Source organism: Grus americana, chromosome 1, assembly GCF_028858705.1.
Source record: "Grus americana isolate bGruAme1 chromosome 1, bGruAme1.mat, whole genome shotgun sequence".
NCBI lineage: Eukaryota > Metazoa > Chordata > Aves > Gruiformes > Gruidae > Grus > Grus americana.
Window position 1 is genome coordinate 43,303,631 of NC_072852.1, and position 25,711 is coordinate 43,329,341.

The 25,711-nt window shown below is 43.8% G+C and overlaps 1 protein-coding gene across 1 annotated transcript; it reads right to left on the reverse strand.

Moving 5' to 3' along the window:
- Positions 1-3,418: 3,418 nt before the first annotated feature.
- On the reverse strand, positions 3,419-23,560 carry E2F7 (E2F transcription factor 7). Its single transcript, XM_054813949.1, has 13 exons — positions 23,518-23,560; positions 23,222-23,299; positions 19,759-20,034; positions 17,635-17,803; positions 14,907-15,191; positions 14,107-14,265; positions 12,291-12,428; positions 11,263-11,457; positions 10,563-10,647; positions 9,418-9,937; positions 8,269-8,539; positions 6,607-7,031; positions 3,419-5,248 (listed from the first exon to the last, which is right to left on the reverse strand). Exons 2-13 carry the CDS (start codon positions 23,297-23,299, stop codon positions 5,072-5,074), a joined length of 2,778 nt encoding a protein of 925 aa, XP_054669924.1. The 5' UTR covers positions 23,518-23,560; the 3' UTR covers positions 3,419-5,071.
- Between the last annotated feature and the right edge of the window lie 2,151 nt (positions 23,561-25,711).

Sequence of the window (25,711 nt, forward strand, 5' to 3'; positions counted from 1 at the left end):
GCCTTCACTCCCACCCCACACCTGGGGGGTAAGTCTGTAAACTGCTGGTTCACAGCTGTCAGTTTTGAAACAAGAAAGCAACTGTTGGAAAACCCCCCAAGTTTCATGCTCCCCCTCCTACCTGAATTTGGTATGTCATCTATGAAATTAAACTGCTGTCACATCCAGGGTGAGAAATATCCAGCCAGAAATGGGGGAAAGGCATGAAGTCTGGCATCAGGGTGAAAATGAGAACTTTGTTTATTTGGAAAATGGAGTAAAATGGAGGAGCTCCGCTTGAGGCAGACCTTTTTGTCCCCTGGGAGGTCCTGCAGTATCAGACTTGGAAGTTGCGGCATTTTGCAGACAAGCCAGGGAGCCTTTTGCCTGCTCACCAGCAAAGTCACCGTGGCCTCCAAGGGGACCAAGGGAAGGCTTTGGGCTCGTGGACCTTAAGCCAGCACCAAGTGACACCATTAGGATTCATTTCATCACTCCAGGAGGCCTTGGAGAAAGCGCTTGAAAAAATATCCTATATTCTCATTGCATTTCTGGCGCAATGAATCAATTTGGAAAGAATCTGGACGTTAATGCTTACTGCCCACATGGATCTTCCCAGAGGATCAGAATCAGGCTTAAATTTGCCTGATTTGTGTACAAAGCCTTTTTTTTTTTACCCCTTTATTAAATTTTAAATTATCGTGCAGGCCATGGAGCCTTGCTCGGGAACTCTCTGGGCTGGAAAGTGTTGCCATTGCCCAAGCACCTCTCAGGAAACCCTCCTTGTTGACCGATGGTTGGTGAAGACCTGCTTCCCTGGACGTCGCTCTGCTTTGCCACCCGCCGGAGGCTTCCCTTTTGCTTCTGCCTCCAGCGTTCGACACCTTCCAGCATCTGGGGGCTATTTTTGTCTCCCAGCTGGCTCTGGGCTGCCCAGCCCAGGCTGTGAAGCATTAAGATGTTCATCCACAATACCACTGCTTTTAATTTTCCCTTTTTATAGGGAGAACTAAATCAGAGGGAGTTTGCTGTTCCCCTCTAATTATTTTTTACTTCAAAAGGGGGAGTTTTAAGTGTACCAGTGAGGACAAGAACTGCTAGAAGCTACAGCCCTGCTCCTGCATAAGGAAATGATGGCCATGGGGCTGCCAGGGGAGCTGGAGCAAGGTTAGGGCTTGTCAGTGCTTCTCATACCATCTTTGGTCTTATTAAACTTACCATGCTTCCTCTGTCGGTTGAAAGGGAGTTATAGTTGGAGGAGTCACAGGTCATAAAACTCCCAAAACAATATTGAGTGAGCTGCTGAGTTTTCCTTTTAGAAATGAGTCTGGAGGAACTCAGCCAGTTGCAACTCACGGGGATTTTGCTGCCGTTGTTGGTGACGCAGGACCTTAACTCATGTGTCTCTAATTACAGGGGGGAGGGGGGCGATACTGGGCTTGCTGAAATCAATAGTGAACGTGATACTGATTTTAATGGGAGCAAACTCAGGTTTGGGTGAAACTGTGTCTTACATGTGTCAGCATGATTAGGGAAGGGGAAGAAAAAGGGAAACGGGGCTATGGTTGCGTTCTCCACTTCTGTTTTTTAGGAGGGGTTGGTGGTTAATAAGCAGGGACAAGCAAACACCGGCTTCCGCCTGTGGGAAACCGGCCTCCGCATCAGGGCCTGCCTTGCTCGTGGGTGTCTGCGGCCATGGTCGGGCAGGCATTGCTGCCATCCTGTGGAGAGCTGGGCCGAGGGACGGCTGTGGGGCCGCGGGGCAGGCTCCACAGCAGTGATGGGACTGGGGATCACCTCGTGTGGTTTTGGGCCATCGGGCGTTCCCCTGGCCAGCTCCAGGACTTTAAGAGCCAATTTGCATTGAACTGGTCCTTGTGCCCGCAACAGCTGGAGCGGGAATCATGCCTGTACTGCCTAAAATAGCCGAGCTGTTGTCCTCGGCTATTTATTTGGTGCTCAGACCCAACAGGGACTGCTCACCTGGACGCATAGTGGATGGATGTTTCTTTTCAAGGGCACTCTCCATACTGAAATCACAGCCTCAGCCTCGGTTTTAATTCCATTTTTATTCTGTAAAAGTTTAATATTTTGCTAAAAGATAGTATAAAAAAAATAATATTCAACCCAACAGTGTGATTGGAGTAAAGCTATATGCAGACAGCTAAAAAGATGGCTAGAGAGCAGGAAAAGCAGGACGTCTAATCACTGAAGAACAGTTATAAACAGCAATAAAATTAATATCTATATTAAACTAGCAGTGCAAAGATACAAACTGGAAGCAGCTTTACATTAAAAATACAGCTTTTTAAATACAGAAATAGCACCAATTTACAAAAGACAATCAGAAATGTAAACGTGGCAGGTAGATTCAAGTATAAGTTATATGCTCACCCTCCTCAGCAACTGTCTTGGGACAGGAAGGTTTCACAAACCCTGCAGAACATCCTGGGTACGCACTTTGCCTCAGTGCAAATACAAATTCTGCTTTTCCAAAGCTACTCTGCTGATGAGTTGTTCCTAGTTTATTTTACTACTTAGCTTTCAGTGAAGGCAAAGATAGGAAACGTAAACTCATTCCCTCTTGAGAACCAACCCTTCCCCCTCACCAGTGCAGTTCAGCAGCTCAGGTACTGCAAGTAGCGTTGATTCCTTTGCTGCCTGACTGCTTTGGTGGTCCCACTCTTGTTTTCATGAGAATTTTGCATTGACAAAGACAAGACAGCATATCAACCCCCTTCTTCTCCCAGGCCTGAATCTGCTTTTGCAACCATGACCCATCAAACAGCTTTGATTGTGAGGGAGTCGATCCTCATTTCCAGACCTGCTGTATTTACGGAAACTCAAAACTGTGAGTTGAAATTGGAAACTGAAGATCCATTTTCAGTCCCTGCATTTTCAAGTATAGTTAGGTTAGTTATGTCACAGAAGAACGTTACTGACAATGAAAGTTGATTTTTGCGATGATGCTTCAACTGGAGCGAAGAGCCAATATTAGCTCTAACCCTCCTCTCTGCTCTCAGCTGCCATTTCACTAAAAGGCTGCACTTTACTAAAGGGGAAGGGAAGAGACAAGGTTTGGAGAATTAACATCCACCACGTCATCCTGACCCCCAGCAGCCTGCTTCCAGCCCCAACAGCAACAAACGCATGCTAGCAGAAGTGCAGGGGCAGCACCATGCCAATTACACATTGCTTTTCAAAGTGAAATTCATTTATGTGGGCGTATAAGAAGAAATAATTCAGAAGCAAAAACTGTAAACTTTCACAACTGTAGTGTAATTTTAAAAAAACAAAAACCAACAAACCACAAACCTTAAAATTTAGCAGTCTGAAGATTTCTCTTTACCACCCCTGAAATTTCCTACGATAATTCTACTATAGATTTTCTTTCAATGAGGGCTGATCAGCCCTCCTTAAAAGGCTGTTATTGGTCTATTCTATGATAAGGCCACATTACTCAAACTCCCAGCTTCACTAACACTCTTTCTTAAATTCCATTTTCATAATACATTTCATTATAAAAATAAAAAAGCTCATCAAATCCCCAACCCCCAAACAAAGTCCTAGCCTCCCTTGACCAACAAAATAGCACATCCGACAGTGTATCTACCCTTAGAAAACCAGTACCAATGAGAAGAGCTGATAACGCTGGCCTTATATTTGCTAAAAATCCAGAGTAACATGATGTCAACAGCAACACTTTCTGTCTTTTCAACAGGAAACTGCACAAATTTAATTGCAGTTTGCTACACGAGTGAAAACATACCCAAGCATAAGAGCACTAACTCTTAAAATTATGTCCTATATTATTAATAGCACCATTCATTATTTGAGGACTTTGAATGTTGACCGTTATACTTTTTTTCCTCTTTATCTTCTCTTAAGGAACACAGATAATTTTTCCCAACTTCCAAAATTTATGAATCCTGCTCTTTTCAGCATCTTTGTATGGTTTAGATAGATACTCGCCAAAAGATAAGATCTCCCTTGTCTTCCAAGTATACTCAAATGCACTATTAACTAGTTACAAAATTCCCCTAAATGAAGAGTTAGGCCCTTAAGTACATACCCCTTAAATAAGCCACTAAGTAGGCACTTAAGTAGACTCAAGTTAGACTGAATCTAATCATGTGGTTAATGACCAGTGTTCCTTGGTCACTGCACCTTGGTCACTGGACCAAGGAGAGATGAAATCTTAGCACAGCCCTCTCAGTGGCTTGTCACTCTCAAATTACTTTGTCAAACTTATTTATGGAATCAGGTTTTGTATTCTTTACGTCTAACTTGTACATTTTGCTCAGAGTAAAAGAAAAAAAACAAACCCAAGGACTAATACAGTTCATTAGCACAATTATAAAATTGTTAACATTCACAGTTATTTTGGTCTTAGTATTTTTCACATGTATACATTCAATCATATTGTGTTATTATTAGGTTTTTCTAACCACAAGTGCTGGGCAAATTGTACAACAACCAACTGACATTCAAGTAATCCTACCCTGAGAAAATCTGTTATTCTGAAACTGCAAAAAAACTTTTTTTGCACTAAATCCCACTCCAACGTACAAAATAAATAGCAAGAGGCTGCACTGCGGAGGCAGGATTTGACAGATTGGAACCAAGGAAGCAGTTGCTCTCACAACTGCAGTTTATCAATTTCACCACAGATTTACTCGGGGTAAGTAGAGTACATGCAAAAAACATGCTTGCCCCAGATAAGTGCTAGACATCTCACTTAAAACCATGAATAAAGAACCCTTGGGGACTCCAAGAAAATCCATTTGCATCTCCTCACAGCAATAGTTTTCCAAATTAAAGCCCCAAATACAATTCGATGCCCACAAGGCCATGTGAAGCACAGAATCTGAACTCAAATCAGTACTGAAGGAACAATTCAGTAAAAGGTTTTCAGTACCAAGGATGATTTGTGAAGAAGGTGGTTAACAGAACCGGTGGGTGAATAGATAGCGGGGAAGCATGCCAAAAAGGATGACATTTTAATGCGCTCTTTTTGCCGGGTAAGAGCTTGTTCTCTTGTAATCAATACAGGGTCCTAGGACAATCTGCCCACCCTTTGCAATGAGTGGAGTTAGTCAGGGCTGGTACTAGAGATTTCTAGTCTCCTCTGCACAGAGCTGGCATTTCTGGTCTGGTTGCCTTCACTTTTCTTCCATGCAATAGGATCTCCAAGACTTCCGGGAGTTTTGAAAAATGTTTCATGACGTGCAGGACGAATGCTCTTGGGAGTGAGGGGAGTTGATGAAGGCTATTTGTGAAACAAAACCAAAGTGATTCAGGAGGATTTTCTCAAAGCCTACATGCAAGCACGCAAACAGAAGACAGCTTGTAGACATTAAGCCCGGTACCTTGCTACTACAAAGAACCATGTCACACATTCTTTTAGAAGCTCCACATGAAAAGCTACAGGCTTTGCCCCTGCTTTTTGTTCTGGAACTGTCTGCCAGTACATCATTGCTGGAAGCTGAAAGCCTCTACCTCATTTCCAACTTAAATGTATTCATGACTAGTTCATACTCATTCATTCTTATGCCAATCTTGTCCTTTAGTTTAAATGGCTCTTTCCCTTCCTTGATGTTTTACTCGCTTATGTTATTTGTTAGCATCAGCACAGATCTAAAATTAGTCTCCTAAACCCTGGCCGTTTCTGTTTTAAGTGCCACTCTTACTGTAACCTCTAATGCTAGTATCTGTAACCAGATTGGCTGCCAACCAGTCTCTATTACAGCCTTTTTCTAAAGCTCGAACAGAATAAACATAAAGTAACGTTCATAAAGCTTCCAAAAGTTCAATCTATTTGTCACTGCATTAGACAACAGGAAACAAATCACAGATTTAAGAACGTAAGCTAAAGTAGTGCCAAAACATCACTGTTAATAGCTGTAAAGACACAGGTAACAGTGTGACATAACTGTTTTACGTCACTCATTTCAGATGAGTCCTTCACTTTTGAATTTCTCATTTTTTTACGCAAAAAATCTGTTTCTATGCTACATCTTTTACAATATATTTATAAAAAAGACCAACAAAACCCACAAGAATCATTGTCTTCCCCCACTTCTGATGCTGCTATTATGTTGCCATTATTTAGTGCAGAGAGATCAGAATGGGAGTGAGGAGGTAACCTGGGACACTGCTACCTGAGAAGTGCTGCAGCCAGCTGACCCCTGAATTATGACAAACAATCCTCCTGTCCACCTAGTGCATTTCTGTAACCACTGAGTAGCACACAATGATACTGTCAAATGGGGAAAAAATACCGCCTCAGATTTCTTGGAGGGAAAAAACGTGTAACTTATTTTTCTCTATTCCTGTTAAGATTTTTAAAGATTAAGATTTTTATGATTTTAAAATTCCTGTAAGATTTCTAAAACTCACCAGTTCACCGTTCAAGGCTAGACGTGCTATGCCAGTCTATGTCTTTAACACTGTCCCAAGTGTTGCCACCACTACAGATGGACACACAGACTAAGTGGAAGACACCAGCTCCCAGTGTGCCAACTTACTGCTCTGACACAGCGGCACCAGCCTGCAGCACAACCTGCCTTCAGTCCCTGTGACCTGGCACCGCTGTTTCATCGTCACTCAACCACCTTTCACCCTTACCTGCTGCAGCTTCAGAAGGGTCACCGGATGCCCCATACACACGGGGGAGTCCAGTTTAACAGCACCGCAAGACCTTGCAAGCACGGGACTCAGGTGCAGAGCGGGGTGAGCTGGTTGTTGGGGATCCACCGAAGGTGCGGGTGAGACCTTGGGGGTCACCACTGTCGTGGTGCCTATGAAAACAGGCGTTGTTGATGCCAGGCCAGACATACTGAAATTCATGGAGGCAGCAGCTGAGAAGGAGCCATCGGGAACTGGGGAAAGAGGACTGGTGATTGCGGGAGAACAGACGAGAGGGAAGGAAGCCAAGGCTGCTGACGGCACCATGACACAGGGGACGCTCAGAGAAGGTAACTGGCTCGCAGCCAGGCTGATAGCACCAGGGGCTTGGTTTGTAGAGAACAGGAAATTAAAACTGCTTAATCCTAGACCAAAGAGAGAAAAAGCAAGGCATTAATACAGTTGACAAATTGGAATTAAGCTATTATAACTTCATCTAGAACAGGAAAGAGGGATGACAACAAAGAAAGAAACAGGCTGCTCAGGAAGAAAACTGTGACAATAAGAAGACAGAAGGAAGAAAACTGTTACAAACCTGTGAGTCTTCTGTCAAGTTCCCTTTCCTTACCTTCCTCCATCTCCCCCCCTACTGCCTGTTCACTGTATCTGCATCCATTTACTTTGTTAACATTAAGAACCAACCACGCGCCTTGCTGTTTTCTGCTTCTAACTTTAGTTACAAGCAACATCTTGGCTAAACAAACTTTTTTCACTAACAGGAATCATACCCTCTGCTATATAAAAACATATGCATTGCTTTTAATAAGAAAAAAAAGAGAGAAAAAAAGGAAAACACCCACCAAGATATACCCCAAAGGCACTAATTTTCCTGAGAATGGCTGAAACACTGTTTTGAAACAGAAGCTGCTCCAGTTCCCAGTTTGTCTGACTTTTTGCAAAACAACAGAATCAACATTTTCAAACTGAGCATCTCCATCCTGTAAGTGAAAGCCCATAGACCCCACTCTGTGCCACAAGTGAATCAAATACTAAAGCACTAGTCACGGGAATCTGCCACACGTATCCTGTTCCCACAAAACACTCTTCCACTCCACACAAGCACAGGCATAGAAAATGGTGGGCACAAAATCCTCGTGTAGTATCTTCAGCTACTTCCTCCTCATCCCTACTGTGTCCTACAAGCAGGCCTGGCTACACTCCCAGTGCCTCAGTTTTTGTGGTGTTATCCCAATGATACACGTGACAAGACAGTACAAAGTTCGTAGATGACTAAATTTACCCACTCAGGGGATGTTGCTGTGCTACTCTGGCCGCCTTACTGCCAAACCTAGAATTCCAGGTCCTCCAAGTTTTGAATGCTGGATAGGTGTCTTTTTTGCTGCACATAATTCAAGCATGAAAGCCCCATGTTATTCAGCTCTATTAACATCTGGGTACCTCAGAAAAATGCCTGTATTTTCACAGAAGCAATAGTTCATCTGGAGTCAAAAGAATTCAGAACTATTAAACTACTACAGAAACTGCAGACAGTTTTTGTGCCAAATATAGAATTATTCACCTATCTGTAGGTCTACCTATTTGAACAGGTCAGCAAACAGATGCAGAAGTTCGAGTGCATCTAGATCTTATGGCTGTCCTTACCAGCAGTAGGCCGAACATAAAGATACTGTGGTAGGAAAGGTTGATTGGCATTTTCTTTAGAGATGTGCTCTTTTCCTGAAGAGGGTTCATCAGGGTCTTTACTCTGAGACTGTTTTTCTTGCTCCTGAGAATCTAAAGGCTTAGCAGACTCCTTGTCTGCAGCCTCTGGAGCAGCAGGACTTGCGAGGTCAGGATGAAAAGCTTCTAGATGTTCAGCAGATGTACAACCACTTCCTGGGGTAGATTCTGCCTTGGGTGACTTAAAAGGCTTCTAAGCAAAAACAAAAGAGGAAACAATGAGTCCAAACTGAAATAGAACAGTACAATGTCTCTCATGCACTTTCCTCAGCTACAGAGTAAAATGTGCATCTGTGCAAAGGGGCAGCACAAAACTCATTAGCAAGTCACCAAGTTAAAAATTTTGTTTGAGCGTTCGAAGAGCAATACTAGTGATGCCTAAGCCCTGTGCTGTAGTTCACTTTCAGTACTTGGAGACACTGGACAAGAAATACCCAAGCTTGGGGATTTGTTTCTCTTGATTGATAAGGAAAAATACCAGTTTCAAATGGCTTATATTCAAACACTGAAACTTGAGCCTGACCCCCATTTTCAGTAGTTAAGAAAACTGTGAGATAGATGCACTTCACCTTCACCATCATCTCCTCTCTCACCAGCCTGCTGTGGGCAACACTGGGCAGGAGAAATAGAGACACAGGCTGAAGAGTAGGGGGAAAAGTACAAATCACATTTGGTGTAGCTCAGTGGACTAAGCAATGCTGCTGCTGTCTGGGAAAGCCCAAGCTAACAGAGGAAGATGAGGAGTAATAGCCACATTGATTTCTTCCCCTCTGGCAGGCAGTTTCATTGAAGACACTGATCAGGACACTGATTACAAAAGACAGCTGACCATCACTTCACTATGCAGAGCAATCACAGTCTATTTTCCCCTGGTAGTGTGAAAATATCTCCCAATTAATGCCTATACTTCCTGGCACAGCACCCTTACGATTTTATTAACAGGTGGGAGGCAGCAATTGTAGCTGTAACAAGAGCGGAGTCATGAATTTTCACTTCTGAAAACACAGTCTTGGGCAAAAGGCTTTCCTCACTACCAGGCTGCCTAAGTGATAATGAAATTCACTTCTTTACCTTGGGTACTACAAGTGAGAGGGGCACATCACTCTGTTCCATGGTCTGCTTTTTAGCAGCTGGCTCTTCATCATCTGCAGGTGCAGAGGGCGATGCGCACTTGTGGGAGCAGCGTTTCTGGCAGGCAGCTGGAGGTATGGCAGCCTGAGCTTCTGCCCTCCTGTTTCCCATGTCTCCTGTGGTGGGCAGGGTCTCCCTCAAGTTATTTTCCTGAAGACCACCACACAACATAAAAAGGGATGAAGAGGGGAAGCACAGGAAGGGTTGGTTGGGGAGCAGGGTAGGTTTTCCATTTTCTGTTTTGGAGGCTGCTGGCGTGGAAGGATGTAGAGTTTGGCTGCTGATGCCATTTGGCAGCGAGAGGCTTGGGACATCTGCCTGAACCACAGGGAAAACTGCCTGAGGCAAAGGGTTAACACAAAAATCAGAGTCCCCAGGAACTGGAAGAAGGGACAGAGGTGAGGTTATGCTTGGGTTCCTTGCTGAATTTAATATCGTTTCTGTGGCACAAGCTTTATTCCTAAAAAAAAAAAAAAAAAAGTAATGAAAAGAGGAAAAACATTTAGTCCAAAATTAACCCCCTATTTTATCCTTAAAAGCAAACAGGTACACTGTTGGACATAAATGTGGAAAAATTTCCCCCCCCAATCACTACTTTTACACAGTTTACAAGGAGGGTCACTTTTTATTATTTCTAATTACAGAGAAGCAGACTTAGCAGGTTTTTGGCAGAACAGCAATGCTTTCAATTGCACTTGACTAGAGTCAATCATTCACAAATTAATTCAAATTAGGAGAGGTGTAGAGAAGACCCGCTGATGTGACAGAGAGGTTCTTCCACAGAATCATGATTTGCTCAGCCTACCTAGACAACAAATCAAAGGAGGCAGGGATGACCTATACAAACAGCCAAGAGATGAAGAACTACTGAAGCTAAAGGACAACATTGGTACAAGAACAGGCGGGTATAAATTGGCCATGACAAAAAAAAAAAAAAAAACAAGCCATGCTGAGACCTATCAGGATTAATATAGCAATGAGACACCCTGGCAATTTTCTATCTCAGTCCTATCAATGGAATCTAGCCTTAAACTAAACACGACAAGCACAAAGTTGAAACTGGACAGGAGTTAAGACCAACCTACCTAGTATCTTCCTCTATTTTCTGCCTGCAGACAGCTGCTAGATTTATCATTTTGGAGCAATATTCATCTGAATTCACGACACAGGCTGAAAGAATAAAGGAGCATTCAATTAAGAACAATTTACCAAACATATTTTGATACTGGCCATATAAAATAATTTTTCTATCCTGGCACATTTTTATAACATTCACTAATCACCTAGAGCCAGAACCTGCAAGACATCCAGAACTCTCAGTCCCACTGGAGAGGTGCTCGATATCATTGTTTCCTACAACAGGGAACTGTGAAAAGCCCTGTAATTGCTTTATCAGTTTAACAGCTATCCATTAGACTGTTACAGTAAATTCCACTATATTAGGAACTGTGAAATAAAACAAACTTTTGTGGCTAAAGAATCTTTCTTTATCTATACCAAATTTTAACAGAAGAAACTGTAGTACGGTTGCAGTTAGTGGAGAACAGAAACATTTACCAGAAAACAAACTGAAGATTCAAGGCAGTATGGCCCAGATTCATCTCATCTAACTTTAGGCACTTGAAAGAAGGGTCCAAAACGCAAGTCTCATCACATGGACAGTACAAATATAGGCACCTCCCAAGGGTAATTCACATATTTAATTAGGCTGATTGACACAATCAAGTGCCTTAACTTTGGGCAGATCCAGCGAAATACAAAAGAACATGCTTCCTTAGTAGTTACCTTGTCTCTCTCGATGTGGGCTGTTGGGCTCAGAACTGACCTTCCTTCTAGTCCCTTCACAAGGCTGTGTGCCGTTAAATGAAGCATGACGTGTAAGCCTTTGCTTTCCAGTAGCACAGGTCTCATATGGGGCACAGGCTCCTCTCTGCATCCCTGGCAGAAGATCAGATGTTGGGCTATGCCCTCTCGGCTCATCTGTAAGAACATAATTTTGTACAACAGTCCTTCAGGTAACACAGCTCACCATTTAGGCTTCTGCCATGTTACTGAACTTGGTCATAAGAGAAGAGGTAATCTCTATACAATCCCAAATCCTGTAACACTGAAGCAGACCTAAGCTCAATAAGCACCAATAGACAAGATAAGGGCTTCCTTCCTTTCCATTCCATGGCAGCTGCAGTAGCCGCTACAGTCGTGTGTGTGCACCCAGGAGGAGAAAGGGTACTAAGCTGACATTAACACTGTCCTTCACTTTTACTTGGTCCTGGCACTGGGTGACCCCAATACACTAGCAAAGACCTTTCCTTCACTGTCTTCTAGCCAAGAATCAGCTTACAGAGATGCTCTGGCCCAGTGCCTCCTCCTTTGCAGACAAATCTTTTGTTTGAGGGGACATGTGCAAGAAACAGCCCTGCTCTACCATGGTAAGTCCTCTTACAAAGACAACAATTCACTGTCTTGTTATGACAGAATTACTGATTTTGCAACCCAGAAAAGCTGTGGAACCAGATTTGGAGATGTAGGCATTATCTGCCATTGCTCTACAATTCGTACAGTTATTCATAGAGGTGTATGAAAGTTGGTGCAACAATACCAGCAAGACACAGCATCCTTCAACATCCCTCCACAGCTCCAGCCCTTGAGCCTAAAGTCTAACAAGGGCAAATGTTGGGCTGGCCAGCAGGTAATAACCACAGGGTGGACAATGAACGCCGAGCCAGAATTTACACATGGAAAACAATCTATTACTACTTGGTAACTGTGACTGTCACAACAAAAAGAAAGGAGATGTGAGCTACACAAGTTACCAGTCTTTCCAGGGAATTCCACAGGCCCGATCCACTTGAAGGCTGGTTTGCGTCCTCGTTCCTCCGTGACATGAACTTTCTTGATCAAGCCTAGGCTGGTGAGCACATTGGCGATATCATACAGTCTTCGTACCTTTGCTAGCAAGAAAGGGCAGAAATAGTCAAGACGGTCACGTTACAATGCACACGGTACATATTTACATGGTAATTTCATTCCAGAATATCGCCACAGCTTTCATAGACGAGGTGGGTGAACTCAAACTTGGATGGACTTAAGCCACCTCCTATGAAGCCTGCCATGCCAGCTCCCACCCGCTTGGCACTGCTTCTTCCTCTCTTAGCTGCTCATCCCTCTTAGCTGCTCAGGCTTAAGCTCGTCTACCTCATTTTGATGGAAATGGGTGAGGGAGTGATTACATCATCAGCTTGCCCAGAAGAGGCAGCTACCTCCACGTGGGGTAAAGACAAGCACTTGGGGGCACGAGGCACACGAGTGCACAGCTGATCACAAGAGGAGCCATGTTTATCATCTTAAAAGTGTAACCCTCTCAGAAAAATCTCTGTGACTCCAATAAATAACATGTTGGAGCTGAGTACAATACCCACAGGCTGTCCAGCTAAACATCTCACATCCCTCCCGGTATTTGGGGTAGAATTTTAAAACTGAAGGGCAAGTACTTTGTTTGAAAAGTACTTTAAAGACTTGAAATACAAGTGTTTAGTTTAGAAGAATTATTTACTAATGCTGAGTTTTTTCCATGTTGTCCAAAGGACCTAAGTACTAATCCCCACTAACTGGAAAGCAAATTGTGCTATCCAACTGTGAAAGATTTTTGGGTGAAAAGAAGAAGTAACACATTTCTACAGAGAAGAAAATTAATTCCATTAAATTAAACAACATGTTTCATCTTAGTAAGTGCTGAAATATCACTCAGAATGGTACAGGAAACTGAGTTAAAGTATGAAAAAAAAATCAAACAAAAAAAAATTTTTTCATTCAGAAGCTAAAACTTGGAGATAATTGTCAAATTGACTCTTCCCCACCCCAAGCTCTGTTTTCATAAACCGGCATTTCCAATTAAAAAAACCCCAAACCATACTTCAGCTCAAGATTTCTGACCTGCTTTTGCCATTACCTACTGATGTCAGTCCTAACATGCCCCCGTTTCCTTTAATCACTGACCAATTGTGCTGGTTTTGGCTGGCATAGAGTTAATTTTCTTTATAGTAGCTAGTATGGGGCTGTGTTTTAGATTCGTGCTGAAAACAGTGTTGATAACACAGAGATGTTTTCATTACTGCTGAGCAGTGCTTACACAGCGTCAAGGCTGTTTCTGCCTCTCAGCCCACACACCAGCAAGTAGGCTGGGGGTGCACAAGGAGTCGGGAGGGGATACAGCCGGGACAGCTGACCCCAACTGACCAAAGGGATATTCCATACCATATGACATCATGCTCAGCACATAAAGCTGGGGGAAGAAGAAGGAAGGGGGGGATACATGTTCGGAGTGATGGCGTTTGTCTTCCCAAGTAACCATTAGGTGTGATGGAGCCCTGCTTTCCTGGGGATGGCTGAACACCTGCCTGTGATGGGAAGTGGGGAATGAATTCCTTGTTTTGTTTTGCTTGCATGTGCGGCTTTTGCTTTACCTATTAAACTGTCTTTATCTCAACCCATGAGTTTTCTCACTTTTACTCTTCCAAGTCTCTCCCCCATCCCACCAGGGGTGAGTGAGCGAGCGGCTGCATGGTGTTTAGTTGCCGGCTGGGGTTAAACCACGACACCGATTGCTTCGTCTCTCAACAGCCAGCTTACTTTTAAATTTGCTGTGGTCCACTGTATCCTGCGTGTCTTCTATCAGTATCTTTGCTGCGATGTCCAGAGTGACTATCTTGGTCTTGGAGACAAGGAACAGCATGACAAACTTTTGGCTCATAATCCGCAACGACTTGTCCTTTCTGCTGTTTGCAGATGCTGTGTTACAAATAATACCCAAGCCTCTTAGCATATGTCATCCATCACAGCCAGAGAACTAGCAAGTAGGTTTCTCACACACAAAAGGGGTAATGTATTTCCTTGTCAGGAAGCAGAAATCCTTTGAAAGGCAGCAAATAACTGAGTAATGCAGACAGAAGTCTCTCTTCAAAAGGCAATAAAAATTAAAGCTTGCGGAAATAGGTTTTAGAAAGTCAGATTCCAAAGCTGATTCTATGTTACGTTACACAGTTTTGCACCACTATAATTTTGTGAATCCAATGGACTTTGTAACTGAAACCACTATGTATTACAGGGGCAGCATGCAAACGCTGGACAAATGGAAGATGGTACCTTCTGTCAGGATAAAGCATTTACTGCCAGGTATGGGTGGGGAAAGAACTGGAGTGCCTGGCAGAGGCTCCTGCCGGTCTCTAGGGCAGAGGGTAAAATCTGAGACCTATGCTATGGACAGGATAGAAGGAAGAATTCTGTCACCTCCGCAGTGAAATCAGCACCTTTTTGCAAAGAATAATTTTTTATTATTTAATTTAAAAGCAAAGCAAGGGAAAAAGTCACATAATAAAGTGGAGAAAGAGACTTGTGTCTGCGTATCACATCACACACATTAGTTATCTTACCAGAGATGCAATCTGGTTCTGAAAAGTCCAGTAATGGTCTGAATTGAGAATCTGGAATAGTTTCCTTTTTTCGTTCCACAAATTTGTACTCCAAGTCCTGCTCCTTGTGCTGAAAGAAGGTCATTAACTCTCCATACTGCAGCTCTCCTGCTTCCTGAAGTGTTTTCAGAGTGTGACTTAAGTTGTGCCGGCCATGCCAACAGTACTGGTTCTTGGCCACACGGCTAACCAAGTGCAATGACTCCAGGACGTTCACTATATCATAAATTCGTCTCCGCTCAACTCCTGTTTTAAGAGGGGGAAATAAAAAAGGTGTAGATGCTTATCTAGTTTTAAGGTGCTCTTCACCAGAAGCAGAACAGAGAACAGGCTGTTATCTAATACTGAGCGTTCACAACACATTTGTCACTGTTCACCTGGACACATTACCTTAGATCCATCCAAATTTACACAATTAAGAAGTGACTTATGTACAGCAAGCCTCATGGTATGATCTTCTTTGACAATTTTGTTAACTGCCGGCCCAGTCATGGCTTCAGCTTAAAGCATCTACACTGTGTTTAGAAGAACTGATTGCAGCCTGCCCAGACCCACTCACTCAGACCTATCCAGACTACCCTGAGGTTTTCAGAGCACTTTGACTCTTCTTGTCAGAGAGCTTCAGAGCTCAGACACAGACCTGTACACAAGTCTATGTGTAGCAGAGGGCAGGAAAGAGTCTGAGCAGGGTAAACATAAAAGCCCACTGCTGCAGGAAGCAGTGGGAGCATGGTCTTCCACTTGCATTCCCAATGGTACAATTACTTGCAAAGCACATACCAAGCAAAGCAGCGTCAAAGGCTTCACAAGGCGCAAAGTAGCGGAGACTGAGACCCACTGTTCCCAAATGCAGCAGAAACGAGTCCTCGGCACTGGCTGGGTCTGCACCAATGGGAAATCTATGAAATATGTCCAACTTGGGTTCAGTCTGACTGATGTCAGCAAGGCTGGGGACTGAATATGAACAAGCCGGTGGCTCTCCTCACTGTCCCGAGTACTCATGTCCAGTGTTGTTTGAAGCATGGCTGTTATATATAACACAGTGCGCTATATGCTGGTGGCATCATCTGCACCAGAAATCCCATAATGGTTAATGCCAGCTGAGCAGAAAAAGTGCTAGCCAAGGGGAAAGGTTTTGAAAGACTTCCCTGCAGAAGGCAAGGCCTTGATGCATCTGTTTACCCATCTGGAGAATATGGATAATACTCACCAGCCTCAAACGGATATTAGTATAAACAGTTCATGAGTATTTCCAAGTGTATGGAGATCTTGCAGTGAAACATACTCCAGAAAAACAAGAGTGCTACACATATCCTGGTGTCTGTCAGGCACCAGCAGTATAGCCCCCTTTGTGGTCTTTCCATAGGTCTTCAATGAACAAAGCAATATACATTTGTAGCAAAAGCTGTATTACAACCATCATTTGTTACACAGAGAGCAGCAACATCAGCAGTGAGTAATTTTGTGGTCCCTGAAGCAACTGGATACAGGCAAGCAAGGAAGTGAAGAGCCAAAGGGAGAAGAACAAACACATCCCCTTCTGTGAGGTAAGATTCCCAACAGTAAGTTTTGAAACAAAATTTCTAATATTTAGGAAAGCAAGGTAACACCACTCCCAACACAGAATAATGCACTACTGATGTTCAGCTGTACAAAGCTGGAGCACAAGCATCTCATGCAAACACAGGAAGGAGTAACTGCAAAATCTAAAAACCCAATTTGTTTAAAAAGTAATTTATTTAACTATTTACTTCATCTGAAATATCTCCTATTTTAACTTCCCATTACCAAGGCAAAAAAATATTTTGAGGACTTCCTTACCAGAGTCACAGAGGACATCATTCTTCTATTCCCTTTCTTCCCAAAACAGATACATTTCATTTTTGCTACCTCTTTACTGTTAAATACCTGAGTTCTAAATGTAGATACAATTATTTATTTATTTTAAGTCCAATTTTGTAAAGCCTTTCCTAGCTAAGAGGGTATCTCTCCAACGACCTGGATCTTTTTGTTAGTGGTGTGACCTGGCTCAGTCCTCTCTCCCAAGTTTTATTACTTCTCTCAGATATTTCATTAATGTTTTAACTAAGACCAAACCTAACAGCAGACCCAGAGAACAGGCTACTTGATAGCTTCTTGCCACCTCAATACAACAAATTTTCTCATTCTACTCTTGCAGGTCTCCTGGTAATCTCCTCTCACAAGACAATATTTAAAACTAAGATAACCTTGGTGAATCATGAGATAAGGTCAGGCACGTTACTGAGGTCCGGCAGTAAACCAAACTGATTTCCTGCATCTGCTAGTTTGCAGCTGTTTCTCCAAATGTTCCACTTTGACAAAAGTTGTTGTTTTTAAGTCCTCCTTCAGAGGGTTTGTAACTCCTAACTCCTGCAATCCTCAGCAGATTGAAAATTTAAGAAAGCAACAGAGTTGGTAAATAGCTGAAAGATAGATCTGTCTAGTAAAAAGTCCTGTCAGAAAGCAGATTTCAAAATGGTAGTGTTATCAAGCAGTAAAGACACTTAGGAATATTAGGCATTTCCAGCTCTTGATTAGTATGATTAGAAAAGCATCCAGACCCAGGGAAAGGCAGACCTTGAATGTACTCTGTAAGAAGGATGATCTTTTGAACTCCTGTCGGGTTACCCCAGGTGATCAGTTACCCCATTTTTGCAGGTATACATACCGAGAATTGAAGCCACTTCATCCAAAGAAATAGTAGTTTTTTCTGTTGACAATGGATAACTTGGATAGCGAGCTAGAAACTTTTGGCACAAGAGTCCTAAGCTTTTCTGTTTTCTGCTGGGCCTCTGTTTTTCAAATTCATCAACCGTGCTGTCGTCTACCATATCATACTGTTAAAAAATAAATGTTAACCCTTTAGTGCAGAGCTTTAGAAGCCAGGCATAGCCAAGCGAGGCATATTTCAGCTGTTAGCAATATTTAAGCTCAGACTTTATAATAAGAAAAGAAAACATGGACTCCTTGCAAGCGCAGAGCACTTGGGTGACACAGTTTTGCTTGCAAACTCTTCTTAATTCATCACACAAGATACCTACAGAAAAACTTTTATCTGTGAGATCATAAAATAATATTTATGCATAAGGAAATAAAACAGTAAGACCAAATGCCCGAGACTAGCGGACGGTAAGATCCTACTTGGAAGGAATATTTATTTTTGACAGGAGGAGGAATATTCCCTCAAACACCTCTGGATCTAATAAACTGAAGGATGTACAAGCCATTAAAGAGTTCCTCTTTCAAGAGATTTTACCGCCCTTTACAGTGCCTCTGTGACTTTAAGAAACCAGGGGTTGGGGAGGATGGGGCATGATGCTAAGAGACTATAAAAGGCACCACCCAGTCTCCAAACTTTAAACTCAGTCAAGCTGTTAGCTGTAGTGAGCTCTGTAGGATGGCCTGAATATGGTCTTTCTGTCCCTGCAAGGAAAAAAATAACCAACAAAACTGTGATGGCAAGAATGTATGAAGAGGTATGTTTGTTTATTACAAAATTAGAATGATGGAGGATTTTTTTTTGCACTGGTAACTCTGGGGTTTTGCTTCTGTGTCCAAAAAAACCAATCTTGCCTTCTGCCAAAGAAAAGCTGAGAGTGATGTCAGCTGTTGAAACCCAAATTTCCTTGCTTATGAGATCTTAACTGTCCTTTGTTGGTTGTGACTAAGCGACCTTGTGGCAGGCTGTTGCTCTGATTGAATTCTTTGAGTTTTATATGGTATGGAAATAGCAATATTCTTACAGTAACACTCTTACAACTTTTGTAAGTTAACTTTCTGTGTGGAGAAAACTATTAAGTGTAAGTTTTACTAACTAGAAAATATTTGAACCCTTTATAGTAGCCACCCCAAAAATGCTATATGATCTTAGCAGGTAATGAAAACATTGACTATTTTTTACTTACTGGAAGCTATGTTGGGAATTATCTTTAGAGAACTGTTTGCTCCTTTATGATACTCTAAGCTGGAGAATATTCTAGACTACTGTCACTGTAGCTGCTCTAAAATCTACACTTGTAGAGTGATCTGTACCTAGCAAATGATGCTTTACAGTAGGAAGACCCCAGAACTATCTTCTCACTGAAATCACCAAGGAAGGATATTCTACAAGAAATAATCCAGGAGAAGGAAAGCAGTGGTTGGAACAAAAAGAAGTCTGAAGGAAGAAAACTGTAATAATGCTTATTATGACCTGACATCATCCTCTCCATGGATGGACTTCCTAATGCAAAACAGGGATCAGCCCCCACATTGCTTGAGTCTTGACAAGTAAAAATCTTCCAAACACTTGACCATGCTGTCTGACTAATACTTTGGGGGCTGGGATGGAAAGGGGGACAAAGGTTTTAACTGACCACTTTCTGGGGCTGTTGTGGACAAGGTATAAGGTTTCAAAAGTATGTTGAAAAATACACCCTCACCATTGTTGAATAGCTTTTGATAATGCTGCCTGTCTGTTTAAAATGATCTGGCAACTTCCTTTCTAAAATGGCATCAGAAGTACTTAAATTGGGGAAAATTACACATTTAAGCTTTATTTCCTTCACTGTCCTTTTAACTACTATTCAGGCTCTTGAGGGGTCTCAGGTCAGTTACTAGTAAGACAGTTACTCTTAGTCTTTAAAAGTCCTACTGTTCAGCCAGTGCTGCATAGGCAACTGTCCTTGGGAATGTTTTACAATTCTATCCTTTTCCATAAGGATGAAAAGAGCAGTTGGAAGAAAACTGAGGCACAGCTTTACAAAGATCAGAGTCCTAACTGAACATAAGGTAATCATGTTCTGAGTCTTACCTGTAATGAATCAGGTGTGTCAGTCTGCTCACTGTTTTCTATGGGTCTGAAGAGCTCTTTCTTCTTTTCCCTGTCCCTCATGTCAGGGCTAGCAGCACTAACAAGCATCTTCAGGTTAGCAGTGGGGGTCCAGGGATCAGGCTGAGGTCTGTCAACGAGCTTAACAGGTGTAATTGGATTTCTTTCTGGGGTGCAGCCTTTTTGCTTTGATAAATCAACTGGTTCATTCTTAATGGGAGTCTTTGGGGCCATCCTGGATCGATCAAATATGTTTTCCTATTAAAAAACAAAGTTCTTTAGACATAACAGGAAAGAAAACAGTCCAACAATCAATTTCATTGTTCTTACAAAGGTAATTGTAGTGACTCATGCCTTGGTACTCATAGCTATATTTAGCACAGCTCCTCTGCCTTTGTTGGAAGTGGTAAAATACTCTACATGGTACTGTACTGGAGGCAGTGTATATGACAGTGCCCTGAATTACAGAACCTGAGGTCAACTAGTCAAACTTGTGGCCTATCAGGCTTTTGAACTTACTGTTATTACAATACAGCATTGCCCATGAGCATAAATCACCAAATTGGATCAAAATTGAAATAATGCATTGGTCACATTACACTTAGCAAGAAAACATGTTGTTCTGCTTCAAAGGTCCCCAATGAAAAGCCATGCTGTGGATGCAGTTCACTGTCATAAAATGCCAAACTGGAGTGCATGTAACTTTGTGTGCAAGCGAAGCAAGATTTGCATCTGCACTATCTACTGCTCAAAACAATGAAGAAAACCTCCATAATTATTCCTTGACTACAGCTAAGAGCTGCTAGAAGGAAAAGTGTAGTTATTCAGCTGATTTTTATCATTCTTTGAATGAAGCTCAACTTGCTCCTGTCCCTAGCTGCAATCTAACATTTTTCACCTTTGGGTCCAATTTTGTCCCTTCCTCTTACTGCCCTACAGATCAACTAATTTCAAGGGACTGACTGAAGAAAGCATCATGGTATCCTCTAGCTGAGAGATCTGGTTTTGAGCAACAAGAGACACTATTTCACTCTAGCCTGTTAGTGTAAAATACAGCTCAAGAAAGCTAAAGGAATGAAGTAGACAAGATGCCATACTGGCTTTCTTTGCAGGATATTAAAAATTGAGGTCCAGGTATCCTAAACCTGGCACAGAGCAGGACTTCCAGAAATGCCCATGTAGAAAGTTGTACTGTTTCTTTTTGCCCAGGGAGACCAATGTTTTGTTCTTAAATAGTCTAGCTATCACTTAATGCTCCTTAATACTCTACAAACAGGACACTGGCTTTTGGAACTCTAGCTAAAACTGCTTAGTTGTTTCTAGACTTAGTCCCTTGAAATGGTTATATGCACCTTGAATGGGGGGTGGGGGGGAGAGAAAGTGAAGTGGACAGATTATCATCAGAAAGCTAGCAGAGCTTATAACTTGCTGGAATTGGGAGTGAGGCCTTTGGAACCACACGAATGGCTTTTAAACTACAAATCAGGCTTGAAGTTGTTTGCTCTTCAGTCTAGCTGTGGCTTTTTTGGTGTTGATCTCAAACTCAGCGAGTCTTCTCACACTAAGATTACAACTTTTTTTTTCAAAACAAGTTTTAAAAAATCTAACATTACAACTTTGAGGCTGGATATTGTTATGTATTTTATTTTGTGCTGCAAGAAGTCCAATTCTGAAATGGAATATAGCCTGAAAATAAATGTTGTTACTGTTGGTTTGCTGTAAGAACTTTCCCAAGCTGTTTTGCCTTTTATTTGGAGCAATTCAGCTATCATTAGCTGACACAGATATTTAAATACGTGGTTCCAAATATCAACAGGTACAGTCTAGCTAGAAAGCTGTAAGAAGTTCTAGCAACAACTGAAGCTAGCTTTTACTAGGAGCAGTTCTGCAGCATTCAAACTGGAAATGAATTTGGCACATCAAAAGCATTGTGCTCTAAGCACTGAGGAAGAACATTTCTGCATACATTCACCTATGAATTACCCAAAAGGATGTAATAAATATGTCTTTTCACAATTAACAGCCAGTTGTAACTTACTACACTGTGATAAATAGGGGTCAATTTAGAGGCTATGGTACTCCTTGGAATATATGTTCACATAGTGTTGGCACTCAATATATTCTTGCAATTTCACACTTGGCAGTGAATCAACACTTAATCTGTAATGAAGAAAAGTCTACCTTCCCCTCAAGTTCCTGTTCACTACGGCTGATGCTAATAGAACTGCAGTGAGGGCAGCTGAAGCAGGCTGCTGTTCCACTACCTGAGATTTTCATGTTTGTGCAAATATCACAATGAAAAAAAATAGTGGCACTACATGAGAAGCACACATCTACTATCAAGTTTTCAGATCTTTATTTCCTGAATATCATAATTGCCTACTAAGGTAAGAAACACTTTTATTGTCTCCGCAGCTACTGAGAAAAAAGTGAAATGCTCTATGAACTCCTAGCTGTATTCCATAAGGGCAGCTTGTAGAAGTATGAGATTCACCTTGATCCAGGCAGAGATGGCTTAGAAATACAAAAGGACAGAAAAGGCTAGCTTAATGAACTTAGAATATAAGCAGGAATTGAAACAAATCTCTGAGATACTAGGGGCTGAGTCCAACAAGAACAATGTGATCTTTGGAGGATTCAGGTTGAGCGTGGACAGCAGGTCATGAGTCACGTCTAGTTCAGGAGACATTACTGAGCAAGGTATGCCTGAGGTTTGATGTCCTGTCTCCTGGCTGGTGGGGCAGGAAGGGAATGATGAGCTTCTTCCTTACCAAGTGGCACTACTTAGCCCCTTCACCTGGGAACACCATTGCATGGATAGAGGCCAGAAGGCAAGCATAGCAGACATGAGCATCAGTATGCTCAAACTGCTGCTAAGTAACAGGACTATACTATTTCCATGTCAGGTCTGGTGTTGGTTAGCATTTGAATGGTGAGTCTGTACAAAAGCCCCCTCCACCTTACCCAACGGTAGCCACTGGGATGCTTGAGATTGCCTAGTGGGTTTTACTTATTAAGTGAAAGCTAAAAACTGTTTCCCTGGGAATAATGCTAGAGTGCAACTACTTCACTGACAACAGTGGCATGACTCCTGGCTGTTTTGCTGGATTGTCTTCTTAGTGGTAGCACCGGACACGCCTGTGCTCCAAGTGCCAGGTGAGATGCTGCTGTACAGACCAACGTGGCAGGACGCACCAGGTACAGTGGCCCATGGGGCAGCACCTCAAATACCGCCATGGGGAGCAACAGGGACACGATCCGGGGTCACATGCCTGGCTCGACCCACCTCCCAGTCCCCCGGGCCAGGGGCACGTACCCCTGCACTCACAGGGCTGGGGTGCCACGGCGCTATCCCCCCACCCCCCAGCATCGGCGGGATGCTCCGCACCAGGAGAGGCCGAGTAACGTGCGAGGGGACCCCCGCCGCCCCCCCGCGCCCGCTCACCTTCTGGGCCTCCGCGCGGCCCCGCCGCCCCGGCCGTCCGCTCGCCAGGTCCCGCAGCGCCAGGACGCTCACCTCCATCTGCAAAGCGAGAAGGCGCTTTTAGCCGGGCCCTTAAGAGGAGCCGCTCCCGCCCTGGGGCAGCGCTCCCGTACCCGGCGGGACGCGACGGGAGCGCAGCAGCTCGGAACTGCGCTCCCGGGGATGAGGGCGGGCAGACGGTCGCCCCGGCCCCTGCGGCGGCGTCGGCGGGCGGCTCTGCGCCCTCACCGCGTCGGCGGGCGGCTCCGCGCTCTCACCTCGGCGGCGGGCGGCCCTGCGGGGGGCGCGGGGCTGTGCCGCTCCCGCCAGGCGCCCTCAGACATCGCTTTACAATCCGGCCAATCAGGCGCGGCCCGCCGGGGAGCCCCGGCCGAGCGACCGGCCAATCAGCGCGCGGGCAGGCGGCGCGCGGCAGCGGGGCGCGGGACTGAGCTCCCGCCCGCGCGGGGCCGCTTCGCTCCTTTTCTTCGCGCGGTCGCCGGCGGCCCTTCCCCCTCCCCCCCCCCTCCCGCCGCCGGGCCGCCAGCGCGAGGCGGGCCGTTGGGAGGCGGGAAAGGGCCGCCCGAGGGCGAGCGGGGCCGGGCGGGCAGCAGGTGGGGCTGGGGGGGATTCGCCGCTGCTGGGGGGGGGGGGGCGGTCAGTCTCGGGCTCCCCCCCGGCCCGCGGTGGGGTCAGGTCTGCCGCTGAGGGGCTAATTCCTGACGGGAAGGTGGCGGCGGGGGCACAGAGGGACCCTCTTTCCCTGTGCCTTCTGGATCAGTGCTTAAGTCTCTGAGGGGGGAGAGAGGGCTGAGGCAGCGGGAGGCGGATGCAGCCTCTGTCGCTTGGCCGCCGGTTCAGAGAAAACGCCGTCGGGTTGGGGTGGCTGCCGCGGCTCCCCGCAGCGCGTGTGGGCAGGCGGCGGGCTGGGCGCTGGGGTGCTGCTGCTGCTGCTCCTCCGGGGGTGCTCGGTAAAGTGCCTGCGCTGCCGGCAGCTACCCTGGGGCGGGGGGGGGGGGGGGGGGGGCTGTGTGTGTGTGCGTGCGTGCGGGCAGCCTGCAGCGCTGCCCTGGGATTCCTGAACGGGTTGTGATTCTTCACGGTCATCCCCTGAAACAGATCTGCTGCCGGGAATTTAAAGCGAGCAGAGGCTTTGGGGAGCAGTCGGGACAGAAGAAACTTTTCAAGAGCCCTGTGTCAGTCTGCTCTCCGGTTTTCCCTCCCTTGGTACCGCAGCCATGTACTAGGATAAGGGGAGAACTGTGAGAGTGCCTTGTCCAAAGTTAACACACCGAATCCAGGCAGGCTGTAGAGCTGTGCGGTGATGAGTTTTTAGTTTGTCCTATTTTGACGATGGAGACATAATGTTATGAGAAAAATGATAGAAAAATTGTCAAAATAATAGCGTTCTGCTTTGCAGAACTACTTCAGACTTGAAAGTGATTGCTCTAAGCTTGAGACCTGTTCTGGAGAAATTTTCTCCGTGCAGTATAATTAATTTTGCTTTCTAAATTGAATTTGTACTTAAGATAATTTTTTTGTTATGCTAATGATAGACATGCTGCTGCATTATTCCTGTCTTGTTTTGTCGTAGGAAGATTTCCTTCTCAGATTGCTCATGAGTTAGTAATGAGTTGTCGCAGAAGAAAAACTCCAGTACACAGTTCTGATAATTTATAAAAATATTAATTTGTTAATTTTTGAGGAACAGAAAAAGTAAGTTTTTTCAATAGAGATGTAGATAATGGGTAGATATTAAGTCTCTTTTATTAACTTTAATTTATTTGCTTTCAACCTACTCTAATTTTTTCTTTTCAAGTTCCAGTACACTGCAGTTTGTTCAAGAGAATGAAATATAAGCTCCCAGAGAACATCTTTTTAATAATAAAAAAAAGCCCTTTAAGCTTTTAAGCCTTGGTCTTTCTTTTGTCTAGAGGAAAATTAATTCCATAATTACAAAGTATGTCTCCATATGTATTTGCATCTAGAGCAGTTATATATGGAAAGAGACATTACTAATGAGTAAACTATTACTATTGCTCTCACTCACAGGAACTCTGAAAACCGACTCATGAGAATCATAAGAGATGCAGAGTCATGGAAAATCTAAACAAGAGTCTCGCATCGCAGACTGACGTGCCCAGACATGATCTGTAGACCAAGGTAAAGAAGTTGAGAAGAGAATTTAGCAGCTGAGAACATGCTGGTGCGCTGCACCCCCAGTGATATGAAGTTGTCATCTGGCTCCTTTAGTCATCTACCTAAATAAAAATTACTTAGAAAAATACATTCTCAGACCTTTGTCTTAGATCTTTCACAGGCAATTGTGTATCCATTGCCAATTAATAACATCTATGATAAGGCATTACATGCTGTGAAAGTTTAATAGGTCTAACTGAATTTGCAGCTCTAGTAGAGAGACTTTCTGGTTAAGAGCTTAATGGTGGTCAGGACCTTAATATTTGAGTCACT

Excerpts from the sequence above, each read along its gene's own strand:
- E2F7 (XM_054813949.1), bottom strand. The coding sequence starts at position 23,299 with ATGGAGGTGAGCGTCCTGGCGCTGCGGGACCTGGCGAGCGGACGGCCG. Across the intron at positions 14,266-14,906 it reads AGAACCAGATTGCATCTCTG|CATCTGCAAACAGCAGAAAG; the intron begins GTAAGATAACTA and ends TTTGTAACACAG. Across the intron at positions 9,938-10,562 it reads AAAATAGAGGAAGATACTAG|GAATAAAGCTTGTGCCACAG; the intron begins GTAGGTTGGTCT and ends TTTTTTTTTTAG.